Below are 16,506 nucleotides of genomic sequence, written 5' to 3'. Positions count from 1 at the left end.
TATAAAATCTTTTTTTCTGTTGGAATTCTTTTCTCTGTTTCTTCTTATTTTTACTGGTTTCTATTCCGAACTGATCACAAAATTCTCCTAATTGTCTTTTTTCATTAAGATGTTGGGTTTTTATTTGATGGTTGAGTTTTATTTCACTACATAGGGCCAAACCTTCCTGGATACAAGTTCCTATTAATTTTCCATATGTGTAATCTTCGTAAGGAATTGTATTATCTTTTCTTAGTTGGTTTTTAACTCTTTCAGCAAAAAGATTTGGCAAACCATCTATGAATTTTGATTTCCAATAAACACTATTATAATCATTAAGCTCCATAACTCTACTTAAAAAAGTATCCTTATACCATCGAAAGGACGTAAGAGTTTTACAAAATAATCCATTTAATAAGGTACGAATGTTTTCAGAATTATCTGACCATCTTCCTGTAAAATGTTCTATTATGGTACAAGTAAGAGTGTATACCACATTGGGAGTAGTTATTCCATTTTCTGTTTTTACTGTATTGAGAATAGCTTGTTGAGTTTTTTCATCAACATAATTGTCCCACCAGCCTTTTAATTGGCCAGTGAATCCGACAATTAGCATTTTAGCTACTTGTTTATCACTATTTCCTGTATTTTTAGCAATTGTGCTATACATTAACATTCTATGAATCATATTATATATTTGTCTTTCAGGTAATCCTTGTAATGTTAATGGTTTAAAAGCAATTTGCACTAAACCAATATGCAAGTAATTATAAATATGTTTGTATTTATTAATATCTTGTGGAGTTATTAACCGAACTGTCATGTCATCTTCATTCATAGTTAAATTCTCTTCTGTAGTTTTAACAGTTTGGATAAAACCTAATTCTTCAAAAGTTCCTAATTCATAAATGAATTTAGGTTTGATACTAGGAATAGTCCATTTATTAAGAAGGTCTAAATTTTTTGGTATTTCATATTCTTTTCTCCATCTGTATGGATAACATATTGGGCTTCCAAGTTTCTGTTGTGTTGACTTCCTTGACCTTGACCACCAGAACCAGATGGAGCCAGGTCAAAGAACTCATCAGGATTCTCCAGCGTGTCGGAAACCGGGTCCGTTCCTGACCCCCCACCTTGCTTCTCCCCGCTTGAAGCCACACACGCATCCTTAGCAGCCGCACGTGCTAGTTTCGCCTTACGGTTATTCAACCAATTCTTGAGCTGCGAGGCAGAAATTTCAGAACCATGAAGACTAAGTTTATCAGCCCATATTTGAATTGAGGCAGCTTTCCTCTGCATGTCAGGCTCATTCTGTAAAGCTTGTTCAATCATGGTTACTTGCATGTGATTCATTATGTTGTGTTTCCTTTTGCTCAGCTATTTTTCCTCACTTGCCATGCCATTTGAATCCAATCCATTTGTTTCAATGTTTTGACCATCTCCTTCGCTTTCATGAAAAACCCTAGCATTAAAACTTTGAGGCAAATCAATCCGGTGTTCTTGCCTAACTAAAGCATTAGATGGATCTATATTTAACTGGTTCAGTTCTTCCACAACTGAATTGTCAGAAACGCCCTTGTCTCGTTTCCATGTGGATTTGGAGATCCTTGATTCCCAGCGTTACCCTCTTCGGTTTTGTCGATATTGGATTCTGGAGTAATTAGTGGATCCAGCTGAGAAATGAATACCCTAAACAGCTATACATCATCCTGATTAAGGAATCCAGGAATTAATGATTTTGCATGAACCAATAGGGAACGCAGGTTTTGGCTAATGACATCAGCCTTTTTAGCTCCAGCATCATTAGAAACTCCATATGGTAAATTAGGAATTTCTTTCTGCAAGCACTGCAGGAATGTATTAAGGAAGAGATCCTTCTCCTCTTTACATAAATCCGGAATAAAACAAGTGAGATTTGCTACAACTTTAACAAGTAAAGATGTTCTCTGAAACGCATAAGAAGTCCGAGAAACACGACACGCATTAAAAGTAGATTCCGGAACATCTGATGATGTCAGCACACCCAAAACCCATCCGGCTGCTGCCAACGAATCATAATCCAGAGTTGCATCTTCTTCTGAAAGCCGAGACTCAGAGGAGCACCAACTAGACAGGAACTCCGCATGTGGTAGCAAAAATATTGTTGTCAGAACTTCAGTAAAGTTCATGGTGATGTAAGATCTAAAGTTAGAATCATCAGAGAGAATGTCTGTTAATCGCATTGCATTAAGTTACAGAAGTCCACGTGGATAGGTTTTGTCAGAGAAAGCAGAAAGCCCATTCAGATCTCCACGAAACATTGTCTTCAACAATTCAAGAACCTGGAATATAGTTGACTTTGCTAAAGTCAAACCCGCAGTAGTGCTGGCAGCCACATCCAAGAAAGAGACGCTTTCTACTTCACAAAGATGCAGTAGAATAGACAAGACTTTTGACTTTAGCCTGGAAACAACAACCATAAGATACGATTCTTCACAGAATGGTAATTTCATGATGTCACGAGCCAACAAAAGTATGCCACCTTCTCCGCATAGTTCCTTATTTTTAACGAGGCCCTCACGAAAGAATCTTTGTTGGCAAAGTGACTGAAGAAACTGAAGTGAAGCTTCACAATGCTGACACAGACGGTTGACTTCAGCAAGATTTGACCGCATGCCAGTATCAGTAAACTGAGACAACCTCACTTGAAGAAACTGAATGTCTATGTGGACAGCAACAAAAGCTACAGGAAAAAATATATCAACCTTAGGGTGTGCAAGAAGGACTAGTGCAAGTTCATTCCATTGTGAAGAAATAAAGGCTGTTAACAGATACAGACTGCAGGCCAACAGTGCTGAATGCACCAGAGCAAGTTGACTTTCCTTTTTAAAGCTAGCAAGAACAGTGATTAGGTAAAAGATCAAATCAAGCATCTGTTCAGATATTTTGAGATCATCAAGCAAAATCTGTTCAAGTTTGTTGTTGCGGGGTGCAAGATCACACAGGGAATGTAATAGTCGAATACCACCTAACAAGTATCTGAAGAGTTCTTCATCTCTCTTAGAAGACAAAAGTTTTGCAATTAGGTGAATCACAAAATTTCTTGCTAGGGCTTCCACATCGATCTGATTTGAAGATCCAGTGCTGGTAGTCCATTGAATAGTATCATTGTCTGCATCCCTAATTAACTTGCTAAGCTCTTGAGAACTTAGTGTATGTAACTCTTTGATAGCTAAATTTTCTAGTATCTTCTGCCTTATTTCTGGATCATTTACTTCTTTTAATAAGTCTGCAATATCATTACTAATTACATTTATGGTTAAATCTTCTTTAAATTGAGATTGGATTAGATATAATTGATGATCCATGTTACATGAACATTGTTCTAGATTATCACAATTACATTCAATTTCTTCAGAATTTGAATTAGAATCATAATCTGTTATGTTGATATCAGAATTATTGTCTGAGATTTCCTCTCCGTCTGACGAATTATCTATTAAATTTATTAATTGAAGTTTTATGTCCTCACTTATATCCATATTATTAATTTGTTTCTTTATTTTTTTATTTCTGCATTTATTAGCATAATGACCAGTTTTTCCACATGAAAAGCAAGTAGGAGGTTTTTTATTTTCCTTTTTAATAAATTTCTTTTTTATGTGTTTATCTTTTCTATTAAAATCGTTATGTTTTCTCTTATAAAATCTTTTTTTCTGTTGGAATTCTTTTCTCTGTTTCTTCTTATTTTTACTGGTTTCTATTCCGAACTGATCACAAAATTCTCCTAATTGTCTTTTTTCATTAAGATGTTGGGTTTTTATTTGATGGTTGAGTTTTATTTCACTACATAGGGCCAAACCTTCCTGGATACAAGTTCCTATTAATTTTCCATATGTGTAATCTTCGTAAGGAATTGTATTATCTATTCTTAGTTGGTTTTTAACTCTTTCAGCAAAAAGATTTGGCAAACCATCTATGAATTTTGATTTCCAATAAACACTATTACAATCATTAAGCTCCATAACTCTACTTAAAAAAGTATCCTTATACCATCGAGAGGACGTAAGAGTTTTACAAAATAATCCATTTAATAAGGTACGAATGTTTTCAGAATTATCTGACCATCTTCCTGTAAAATGTTCTATTATGGTACAAGTAAGAGTGTATACCTCATTGGGAGTAGTTGTTCCATTTTCTGTTTTTACTGTATTAAGAATAGCTTGTTGAGTTTTTTCATCAACATAATTGTCCCACCAGCCTTTTAATTGGCCAGTGAATCCGGCAATTAGCATGTTAGCTACTTGTTTATCACTATTTCCTGTATTTTTAGCAATTGTGCTATACATTAACATTCTATGAATCATATTCTATATTTGTCTTTCAGTATATCCATCTAGATTCCATTCATAAACATTTTTACCACTGTAACTATTATTAATTTCATATTCTTGTTCCTCGTGTAGGACATCTTGGGGACTTGGTCTTGGATAATAATATAATCTTTTGACATGCTTTCTAGCAAATTTACTGTCGTAATTATTAATTTTATTTATTTGGGCCTCATCTATGTCTGACTCATCATCCGAGTCTTTATTTATGGTATTAATATGTAGTTTTTTCATTTGTTCTTGTATAATATCTAGCATATAATCGTAGTTTTTTAATTTATAACCAGTAATATTTGGTGGTGGTTGAATAGTAGCGTTTATTTGTTTTTCTTTCTCTTTTCTTTTTATTATTATCTCTTTCTGACTATTTATTTTTTCTATTTTTTTATGTAAATCCATTAATTGTTCTCCTATTATTATAGAATATAAATTATGGAAATTTAATTGTTGGATCATACTATTAATATGATTTATATCTACAGTAGGAGTCTTTTCTACAAAAAGTTTTTGATAAGCTGAAAATTTTATGGTAACGTTGTTATTTGTAATTGTAAAAGGGATTTGAGGTGGAAATATGCTTGTTATTATCTTGTCTCCTGATAGAGTATAATCTCTTTCTATGTTGTGAATATCATGTAGAAAAGTATAAGTAAACCAAGGAATAAAATGTATAATCTGATTTATAGAGGATAAATGTTCATAAAATGTATTTTGTATCTCTTGTAACTCCTCTTTAGAATAATTTTTAAATAACCAATCTTTAAAAAATGTCCATTTAGTTGAATAAAATTCTTCTGAAATAATTTTTCTTGCCTGAGAACCAGGGCTAAAATCTATTTTTTCGTCTAAATCCATTAAACTGTAAAATTCATTTTAGAAGGAGTAGATGCCTCCGCCTCATACACAATATCATCATGTATATTTACATTATTTATTTTTCTGATATCAACAGAAGCACGAGTAGAGGGGACTTCTACATTATAATCTAATGGTGATATGTATGAATGTGAAGATCTTGCCGATCTTGTTCGTTTTATTAGGTTGTGTTCATATTCTATTTCCTTGTTAAATTCTATAGTAACGGCCCGATCAGAAGTTTGTATAATACTTTCTATATTATTATTTATTAAAGGCGTGGGTGTTATATTATCTTCTAAAATCCAGTGTTGGGGAAATTTTATTTCATCCCATTTTATGGCTTTTCTAGTTGTAATTTTTGACATATAGAAATTACTTTCTATTAAAATTGTTTCATTTATAGGTTTATTTACTTTCTTACATTTAGTATTCATCGTTTTTAATGGTTTAAAATATATACGATAACATATACATATTACTTCCGATCCTGGTAAATAATTATAACCATGAGTTTTGACATTTAATGTTAATGCTTGAAAAATATTCTTATCAGACAAAGAAAGTTGTAAATTTGGGTAAACATTAAAATATACCGGTCCAGGAGACAAACTAGATTCTATTATACCTATTAAAGATTGTTTCCAATTTTTATTTCTAGCGTCCCTAAGAACTGTATTTCATGGCTCTGATACCACATGTCATGCAGAACCTTAACGATATGAGTAAAATTTAAAGACCAAACAAAATAAAATAAGAAAATTTTAAAATATTTAGAAGAGTTAGGCGGGCTAGGCGAGTCAATGAGTAAAACGCCCTAAAACAACACCGTGGTTATAAAAGCAGGGCTAAAACACGACTTTGCCTTTTTCTCCGGGCTCTTTTTTTTTTTTTTTTTTACCACATGTCATGCAGGACCATAACGATATGAGTAAAATTTAAAGTCCAAACAAAATAAAATAATAAAATTTTAAAATATTTAGAAGAGTCAGGCGGGCTAGGCGAGTCAATGAGTAAAACGCCCTAAAACAACACCGTGGTTATAAAAGCTGGGCTAAAACACGACTTTGCCTTTTTTCCGGACTTTTTTTTTTTTTTTTTTTCATTTAAAACTATTTATTGCAGAAGGATTTTTTACAAGAGTAGATTACAAGAGAGAAATATAGAAATGGCTCCAGGCCTGTCTCAAACATAAGAGAGAGGCTACTTAAATAGATCAGGAGGCCACAAAAAAAACAAACGAAACCTAAATTATTACATTTAGCATTGGCAAACAGCTTTTAGAAAAGTAGAAATGACTCTTTGTTTGATTCCCTTGCTTTAATAATATCTGACGAATATTATTCTTTGTCTTCAATAATTTTGGAAGAATATCATCCTCTTTTATTTTGGTCCATCCACCTGTCACCTTGAGTCTATTGTGGTGCTATCCTTTTTGTCTTGGAAAGATTCTTTCTTTGAGTGATTGATTCCTCAATCATGTCAATCATGCAATCAATGGGGAGGTCTTCTTCTGGAAATCCTTCATCATCTGGCTGGGATTCTCCCGCTAAAAACTGTCTTTGGCTGTGGTTATCAACTAACATATTATCTGAAATATCTTCACTTGAACCTTCATCTTTTGCATTTTCATGTTTTGTAAACCTTTTAAGGTTTTCTTTTAATTCAGAACAGTATAACCTGAATGACTTGATTATTTCTTCTTTAGTTAGATTGACCTTTTGAGAAGTTGAGGGGGCTGCTTCTGTCGAGGAGGCTATTTCCGAGAATTTTTTCTGGTCTTGGTATTTCTTAATTTGCTGATTGATATGATCAATTGTTTCCTGTGCATTAAGAATTTTTGTTTCTGGATTTTTATGAAGCATTTTAGGCCAGAATTTAGTAAAATATGACCTTTGTAGAGAAGGAAATTTGGAGGGAGTATAATCCACATGTGGGGACCATTTCCAAATCCACGGAATAGAAAATTCCATGAAAAAATGCATGGAAGATATTGCTTCCAACCCTTCTGATTTCAAAGGAACGGCTTGGTTTTGGTATCTAGGAGAGACGGGTAACCATTCCCCATATAATTTTCTAAATGGTTCCTCAGGGAGAATATCTATACTTGGGCCATATGAGATCCACCAATTACTGAACCAATTTGGTATATCTTTACTTTGGTTATAAACCTTTTCACATACTTTAAAGAACCAAGTATGTTTTCTTTGAGGGTTCTCATATAGGAAGGCTTTATGAAAGCTTTCAATATAATCCCAGTATGTAAATTTCATTGGTATCTTCGAAGGAGGGAGTATAAACTCTTTTTCTTTAAGGGTACTCAATCCCCATTCCTCAGGTGATATGATCTTTTTGATAATGGCTTTGCTAAAATTGTAAACACTGGTATTACCTCCGGATGTAAAATGAGAAAATTCAACTGATCCAGTTATTTTCAAAATATTCTCATAATATAATCTTTGTTTATAAGAATATCCAGCGTATGTTGCTGTATCCAAGTATCTTGTCATTAAAAACCATGGATCATCATTATTTTCAAAATAAAGCATTATATCTTTATGTTCTAAGATAATAATAGTATCTCTATGAGATGATTCCTTATATTCAAAATTATCGTTGATGGTTTCACCATCTGTGATCATTTGGGCGAAGCTAGGAATATTTTCCTTTTTTTATTCTAAAAATGCTTTAAACTCCTCATATAATGGGCTTCCGGGAATTGGAAGAGACTGATTATCTGCTTGTGACGAATTTCCAGTTCTATAAGAACTGCTTGAAGCCGCAGGATTTCCTCGGCCTCTACCATAACCACCCCTGTATGAAGGATGACCTCTTCCTCGATTGGAATTCATCCTGCAAATTAGCATGTAGTTTCTGAGATTTTCTTATGAAGATATTTGAACATAATGTTATATCGTTTCATGTCAGTTCTTGTTATTGGTCCATCTTTATCTTTTTTACATTGTTTGATAAACGATTCTAAGACCCTGATATGTTTACAATGAATATTATTCTTTACTTGTAATCTTGAGTCACCCATAAGAAATTTACCTGAAAATGTCAATTTAAGAGTAATATAAGTTTGTTCTCAAGATTTTTGAGCTGAATTCTTAAACCAATTAATCTTAAATTTATTACTGTTCTCCTGAAATATGGTTCATTTGTTAAGTTGGTTAATTCAATTTCCGCTTTATTAATTAAATTTTTTGTATTAATGATATCATAAGATAACTGTCTTAGTTGGCTATAACTCATTCAGAAATTCTCTAGTTAAAAAATCGGGAAGACTATTATCACTTCCTTTTTTGTATTGAATTTCAAAATCAAAACATGCTAATGTAGCTTGCCATCTGGTAAACATTTGTTTAGAAACATCATGTTTGAAGTCTTTATTAAACATGAATTTAGCTGCCTGACAATCTGTTTTTATAATGAAATGTTGATTATATAAATCATCTTGAAATTTAAGAATACATTTTACTAATGCTAAAATTTCTTTAGCAGTAGTAGAATAATTCTTTTGACTAGGAGTCCACTTTCCAAAATGAAACCTGACTAAAAATTCATGCTTATTGTTAGGGTGAATTTGATTTAAAATTCCACCAAACCCTATTTCAGAGGCATCTGTTTCAACTATCTTTTCCCAATTAGGATTAGCCAAAGATAAGCATGGTAGATTTTTAACTTTGTCTTTTATTCTTTTAACCGCTTGGGTATGATTACTAGTCCAAGCACCAGGGTTCTTTTTTAACCTGTCATAAAGAATTGCACTATCGATTGATAAATCTTTATAAAAAGGTGATATATAATTCAGGCTACCTAAAAATCTTTGTAGCTGAGTCTTATCTTTTATTTCAACTGGGAATTTTGCAGCAAAATCTATACTTCTTTGTATAGGGATGACTTGTCCCTTTTCAATATTATGACCCAAAGATCTTACCTTTGTTTGAAATAACAACATTTTAGATTGTGATATTACCGAACCATTATTTATTATTATTTTTTCTAAAGTATGCAGATGATCAAAATGTTATTGGATATTTTTTGAGAATACTAGAATATCATCTATATAAACAATAATAAAATTGCTATAAAGATTAAATATATCATTCATTATATTTTGAAATTCCGAGGGGGCATTTTTTAGGCCGAATGGCATAACATTCCATTCGGATTGTCCAAAAGGAACATTAAAGGCCGTTTTATATCTATCCTTGGTATCAATTTGAATTTGCCAATACCCTGATTTTAAGTCAAACTTTGAGAATATTAAAGAGTCATGTAAACGATCTAATAAATCCTTTTTATTAGGAATAGGATACCTAATCCATTTTAAGACCTTATTAAGTGGCATATAATTGATAACAAGTCTTGGTACTCCCCTTTCTTGTTCTGAATGTTTGTTAACATAAAACGCGGTACACGACCATGGAGATTTAGAAGGTTGTATTAAATTTTTATCTAATAAGGAAGTTATTTCTTTTTACATATATTCAAATATTCAAAATTCATTTGACATGGTCTTGCCTTGGTAGGAATTTGTTTTTCATTGAAACCTTTCTCATAGGGAAGCATAACTATATGTTTTTTTCTTTCCTAAAAAGCATTAGGATGGTCATTACAAATGTTTAAGGAGAATTGGTTTGTTAAAAGTTTAATTTTTTCCTGTAATTTAGGTTGTTCTAACTGTTCATCTATTTGAACCGTTCTATTTTCTTCTTTAAGAAAGTTTATTTGGTTTTTCTTTAAATTTAACTCATTGATCCAGATAGAGTAAGGGTCAGAGACAAAATTTAATATAACAGGTTTATTCTTATAGGATCCTACAATTTTATTTTTATCAATAGTTAGAGGTAATATCATTTCCAAAAAGGGATTTCCTAGAATCATTGTATTACTAGTCATATTTTTAATTATAGTGAAATTAATAGGTATGCAGACATTTTCTGTACAAATTTTTGCGTCTGTTAGTTTATATCTAATATCTAATTTGGAACCTGATACTTCTCTTAACATATGTGTCGATTTTTGAAAATATTTTGTAGGTATTAATCCTTCTCTTATGCAATTTAGATCTGCTCCGCTGTCTATTAGGGCAACAAAATTCCTTTGATAGTTGTAAGTAATAAATAGATTAATTGTAACATGCCATTTTCTAGATATTACTAGTTCCATTGATTGAAGAAAATTATTATCAGTATTATTGCTAGCACTAGCATCCTGGTTACTTTGTAATTTTTCTAATTTATCAATTCTTTGATTATTTATTAATTGATCCTTTTTTATTTTGGATATATCCTGTTTTAGAGATTGAATTTCATCTTGTAAGTCCAGTACTGTAGGTATATTAGTAGAATTTTTATTTCTTCTTTCTCTAAACATATTATGTACATTTTTCATTGAATAAATTCCTTCTTCTTTTATATTATGTTCCTTGATAGTTAAACTTTCTAGTATCTTCTGCCTTATTTCTGGATCATTTACTTCTTTTAATAAGTCTGCAATATCATTACTAATTACATTTATGGTTAAATCTTCTTTAAATTGAGATTGGATTAGATATAATTGATGATCCATGTTACATGAACATTGTTCTAGATTATCACAATTACATTCAATTTCTTCAGAATCTGAATTAGAATCATAATCTGTTATGTTGATATCAGAATTATTGTCTGAGATTTCCTCTCCGTCTGACGAATTATCTATTAAATTTATTAATTGAAGTTTTATGTCCTCACTTATATCCATATTATTAATTTGTTTCTTTATTTTTTTATTTCTGCATTTATTAGCATAATGACCAGTTTTTACACATGAAAAGCAAGTAGGAGGTTTTTTATTTTCCTTTTTAATAAATTTCTTTTTTATGTGTTTATCTTTTCTATTAAAATCGTTATGTTTTCTCTTATAAAATCTTTTTTTTTGTTGGAATTCTTTTCTCTGTTTCTTCTTATTTTTACTGGTTTCTATTCCGAACTGATCACAAAATTCTCCTAATTGTCTTTTTTCATTAAGATGTTGGGTTTTTATTTGATGGTTGAGTTTTATTTCACTACATAGGGCCAAACCTTCCTGGATACAAGTTCCTATTAATTTTCCATATGTGTAATCTTCGGAAGGAATTGTATTATCTATTCTTAGTTGGTTTTTAACTCTTTCAGCAAAAAGATTTGGCAAACCATCTATGAATTTTGATTTCCAATAAACACTATTATAATCATTAAGCTCCATAACTCTACTTAAAAAAGTATCCTTATACCATCGAAAGGACGTAAGAGTTTTACAAAATAATCCATTTAATAAGGTACGAATGTTTTCAGAATTATCTGACCATCTTCCTGTAAAATGTTCTATTATGGTACAAGTAAGAGTGTATACCACATTGGGAGTAGTTATTCCATTTTCTGTTTTTACTGTATTAAGAATAGCTTGTTGAGTTTTTTCATCAACATAATTGTCCCACCAGCCTTTTAATTGGCCAGTGAATCCGGCAATTAGCATGTTAGCTACTTGTTTATCACTATTTCCTGTATTTTTAGCAATTGTGCTATACATTAACATTCTATGAATCATATTATATATTTGTCTTTCAGGTAATCCCTGTAATTTTAATGGTTGAAAAGCAATTTGCACTAAACCAATATGCAAGTAATTATAAATATGTTTGTATTTATTAATATCTTGTGGATTTATTAACTGAACTGTCATGTCATCTTCATTCATAGTTAAATTCTCTTCTGTAGTTTTAACAGTTTGGATAAAACCTAATTCTTCAAAAGTTCCTAATTCATAAATGAATTTAGGTTTGATACTAGGAATAGTCCATTTATTAAGAAGGTCTAAATTTTTTGGTATTTCATATTCTTTTCTCCATCTGTATGCATAACATATTGGGCTTCCAAGTTTCTGTTGTGTTGACTTCCTTGACCTTGACCACCAGAACCAGATGGGGCCTGGTCAAAGAACTCATCAGGACTCTCCGGCGTGTCGGAAACCGGGTCCGTTCCTGACCCCCCACCTTGCTTCTCCCCGCCTGAAGCCACACGCGCATCCTTAGCAGCCGCACGTGCTAGTTTCGCCTTACGGTTATTCAACCAATTCTTGAGCTGCGAGGCAGAAATTTCAGAACCATGAAGACTAAGTTTATCAGCCCATATTTGAATATAGGCAGCTTTCCTCTGCATGTCAGGCTCATTCTGTAAAGCTTGTTCAATCATGGTTATTTGCATGTGATTCATTATGTTTCGTTTCCTTTTTCTCAGCTGTTTTTCCTCACTTGCCATGCCATTTGAATCCAATCCATTTGTTTCAATGTTTTGACCATCTCCTTCGCTTTCATGAAAAACCCTAGCATTAAAACTTTGAGGCAAATCAATCCGGTGTTCTTGCCTAACTAAAGCATTAGATGGATCTATATTTAACTGGTTCAGTTCTTCCACAACTGAATTGTCAGAAACGCCCTTGTTCTCGTTTCCATGTGGATTTGGAGATCCTTGATTCCCAACGTTACCCTCTTCGGTTTTGTCGATATTGGATTCTGGAGTAATTAGTGGATCCAGCTGAGAAATGAATACCCTAAACAGCTGTACATCATCCTGATTAAGGAATCCAGGAATTAATGATTCTGCATGAACCAATAGGGAACGCAGGTTTTGGCTAATGACAGCAGCCTTTTCAGCTCCAGCATCATTAGAAACTCCATATGGTAAATTAGGAATTTCCTTCTGCAAGCACTGCATGAATGTATTAAGGAAGAGATCCTTCTCCTCTTTACATAAATCCGGAATAAAACAAGTGAGATTTGCTACAACTTTAACAAGTAAAGATGTTCTCTGAAACGCATAAGAAGTCCGAGAAACAAGACACGCATTAAAAGTAGATTTCGGAACATCTGATGATGTCAGCACACCCAAAACCCATCCGGCTGCTGCCAACGAATCATAATCAAGAGTTGCATCTTCTTCTGAAAGCCGAGACTCAGAGGAGCACCAACTAGACAGGAACTCCGCATGTGGTAGCAAAAGTATTGTTGTCAGAACTTCAGTAAAGTTCATGGTGATGTAAGATCTAAAGTTAGAATCATCAGAGAGAATGTCTGTTAATCGCATTGCATTAAGTTGCAGAAGTCCACGTGGATAGGTTTTGTCAGAGAAAGCAGCAAGCCCATTCAGATCTCCACGAAACATTGTCTTCAACAATTCAAGAACCTGGAATATAGTTGACTTTGCTAAAGTCAAACCCGCAGTAGTGCTGGCAGCCACATCCAAGAAAGAGACGCTTTCTACTTCACAAAGATGCAGTAGAATAGACAAGACTTTTGACTTTAGCCTGGAAACAACAGCCATAAGATACGATTCTTCACAGAATGGTAATTTCATGATGTCATGAGCCAATAAAAGTATGCCACCTTCTCCGCATAGTTCCTTATTTTTAACGAGGCGCTCACGAAAGAATCTTTGTTGGCAAAGTGACTGAAGAAATTGAAGTGAAGCTTCACAACGCTGACATAGACGGTTGACTTCAGCAAGATTTGACCGCATGCCAGTATCAGTAAACTGAGACAACCTCACTTGAAGAAACTGAATGTCTATGTGGACAGCAGCAAAAGCTACAGGCAAAAATATATCAACCTTAGGGTGTGCAAGAAGGACTAGTGCAAGTTCATTCCATTGTGAAGAAATAAAGGCTGTTAACAGATACAGACTGCAGGCCAACAGTGCTGAATGCACCAGAGCAAGTTGACTTTCCTTTTTAAAGCTAGCAAGAACAGTGATTAGGTAAAAGATCAAATCAAGCATCTGTTCAGATATTTTCAGATCATCAAGCAAAATCTGTTCAAGTTTGTTGTTATGGGGTGCAAGATCACACAGGGAATGTAATAGTCGAATACCACCTAACAAGTATCTGAAGAGTTCTTCATCTCTCTTAGAAGACAAAAGTTTTGCAATTAGGTGAATCACAAAATTTCTTGCTAGGGCTTCCACATCGATCTGATTTGAAGATCCAGTGCTGGTAGTCCATTGAATAGTATCATTTTCTGCATCCCTAATTAACTTGCTAAGCTCTTGAGAACTTAGTGTATGTAACTCTTTGATAGCTAATTTTTCTAGTATCTTCTGCCTTATTTCTGGATCATTTACTTCTTTTAATAAGTCTGCAATATCATTACTAATTACATTTATGGTTAAATCTTCTTTAAATTGAGATTGGATTAGATATAATTGATGATCCATGTTACATGAACATTGTTCTAGATTATCACAATTACATTCAATTTCTTCAGAATTTGAATTAGAATCATAATCTGTTATGTTGATATCAGAATTATTGTCTGAGATTTCCTCTCCGTCTGACGAATTATCTATTAAATTTATTAATTGAAGTTTTATGTCCTCACTTATATCCATATTATTAATTTGTTTCTTTATTTTTTTATTTCTGCATTTATTAGCATAATGACCAGTTTTTCCACATGAAAAGCAAGTAGGAGGTTTTTTAATTTCCTTTTTAATAAATTTCTTTTTTATGTGTTTATCTTTTCTATTAAAATCGTTATGTTTTCTCTTATAAAATCTTTTTTTTCTGTTGGAATTCTTTTCTCTGTTTCTTCTTATTTTTACTGGTTTCTATTCCGAACTGATCACAAAATTCTCCTAATTGTCTTTTTTCATTAAGATGTTGGGTTTTTATTTGATGGTTGAGTTTTATTTCACTACATAGGGCCAAACCTTCCTGGATACAAGTTCCTATTAATTTTCCATATGTGTAATCTTCGTAAGGAATTGTATTATCTATTCTTAGTTGGTTTTTAACTCTTTCAGCAAAAAGATTTGGCAAACCATCTATGAATTTTGATTTCCAATAAACACTATTACAATCATTAAGCTCCATAACTCTACTTAAAAAAGTATCCTTATACCATCGAGAGGACGTAAGAGTTTTACAAAATAATCCATTTAATAAGGTACGAATGTTTTCAGAATTATCTGACCATCTTCCTGTAAAATGTTCTATTATGGTACAAGTAAGAGTGTATACCACATTGGGAGTAGTTATTCCATTTTCTGTTTTTACTGTATTAAGAATAGCTTGTTGAGTTTTTTCATCAACATAATTGTCCCACCAGCCTTTTAATTGGCCAGTGAATCCGGCAATTAGCATGTTAGCTACTTGTTTATCACTATTTCCTGTATTTTTAGCAATTGTGCTATACATTAACATTCTATGAATCATATTATATATTTGTCTTACAGTATATCCATCTAGATTCCATTCATAAATATTTTTACCACTGTAACTATTATTAATTTCATATTCTCGTTCCTCGTGTAGGACATCTTGGGGACTTGGTCTTGGATAATAATATAATCTTTGGACAGGCTTTCTAGCAAATTTACTGTCGTAATTATTAATTTTATTTATTTGGGCCTCATCTATGTCTGACTCATCATCCGAGTCTTTATTTATGGTATTAATATGTAGTTTTTTCATTTGTTCTTGTATAATATCTAGCATATAATTGTAGTTTTTTAATTTATAACCAGTAATATTTGGTGGTGGTTGAATAGTAGCGTTTATTTGTTTTTCTTTCTCTTTTCTTTTTATTATTATCTCTTTCTGACTATTTATTTTTTCTATTTTTTTATGTAAATCCATTAATTGTTCTCCTATTATTATAGAATATAAATTATGGAAATTTAATTGTTGGATCATACTATTAATATGATTTATATCTACAGTAGGAGTCTTTTCTTCAAAAAGTTTTTGATAAGCTGAAAATTTTATGGTAACGTTGTTATTTGTAATTGTAAAAGGGATTTGAGGTGGAAATATGCTTGTTATTATCTTGTCTCCTGATAGAGTATAATCTCTTTCTATGTTGTGAATATCATGTAGAAAAGTATAAGTAAACCAAGGAATAAAATGTATAATCTGATTTATAGAGGATAAATGTTCATAAAATGTATTTTGTATCTCTTGTAACTCCTCTTTAGAATAATTTTTAAATAACCAATCTTTAAAAAAATGTCCATTTAGTTGAATAAAATTCTTCTGAAATAATTTTTCTTGCCTGAGAACCAGGGCTAAAATCTATTTTTTCGTCTAAATCCATTAAACTGTAAAATTCATTTCAGAAGGAGTAGATGCCTCCGCCTCATACACAATATCATCATGTATATTTAGATTATTTATTTTTCTGATATCAACAGAAGCACGAGTAGAGGGGACTTATACATTATAATCTAATGGTGATATGTATGAATGTGAAGATCTTGCCGATCTTGTTCGTTTTATTAGG

The 16,506-nt window shown here is 32.2% G+C and overlaps 1 protein-coding gene and 1 pseudogene across 1 annotated transcript; both read right to left on the bottom strand.

The window, feature by feature from the left end:
- Nucleotides 1-933: 933 nt before the first annotated feature.
- LOC145029699 (nodulin homeobox-like) lies at nucleotides 934-4,307 on the bottom strand (annotated as a pseudogene).
- Nucleotides 4,308-12,046: 7,739 nt separating this feature from the next.
- On the bottom strand, nucleotides 12,047-15,422 carry LOC145029698 (nodulin homeobox-like). Its single transcript, XM_078978184.1, has 3 exons — nucleotides 14,936-15,422; nucleotides 14,476-14,568; nucleotides 12,047-14,361 (listed from the first exon to the last, which is right to left on the bottom strand). The coding sequence occupies exons 1-3, from the start codon at nucleotides 15,420-15,422 to the stop codon at nucleotides 12,047-12,049; spliced, it is 2,895 nt and encodes a 964-aa protein (XP_078834310.1).
- Between the last annotated feature and the right edge of the window lie 1,084 nt (nucleotides 15,423-16,506).

This window comes from Lactuca saligna, chromosome 2 (assembly GCF_052625555.1).
Source record: "Lactuca saligna cultivar CGN05327 chromosome 2, ASM5262555v1, whole genome shotgun sequence".
In the NCBI taxonomy this organism is placed as follows: domain Eukaryota; kingdom Viridiplantae; phylum Streptophyta; class Magnoliopsida; order Asterales; family Asteraceae; genus Lactuca; species Lactuca saligna.
Note: the sequence above shows the minus strand (reverse complement) of the source record. Positions and strands in the feature narration are given on the sequence as shown.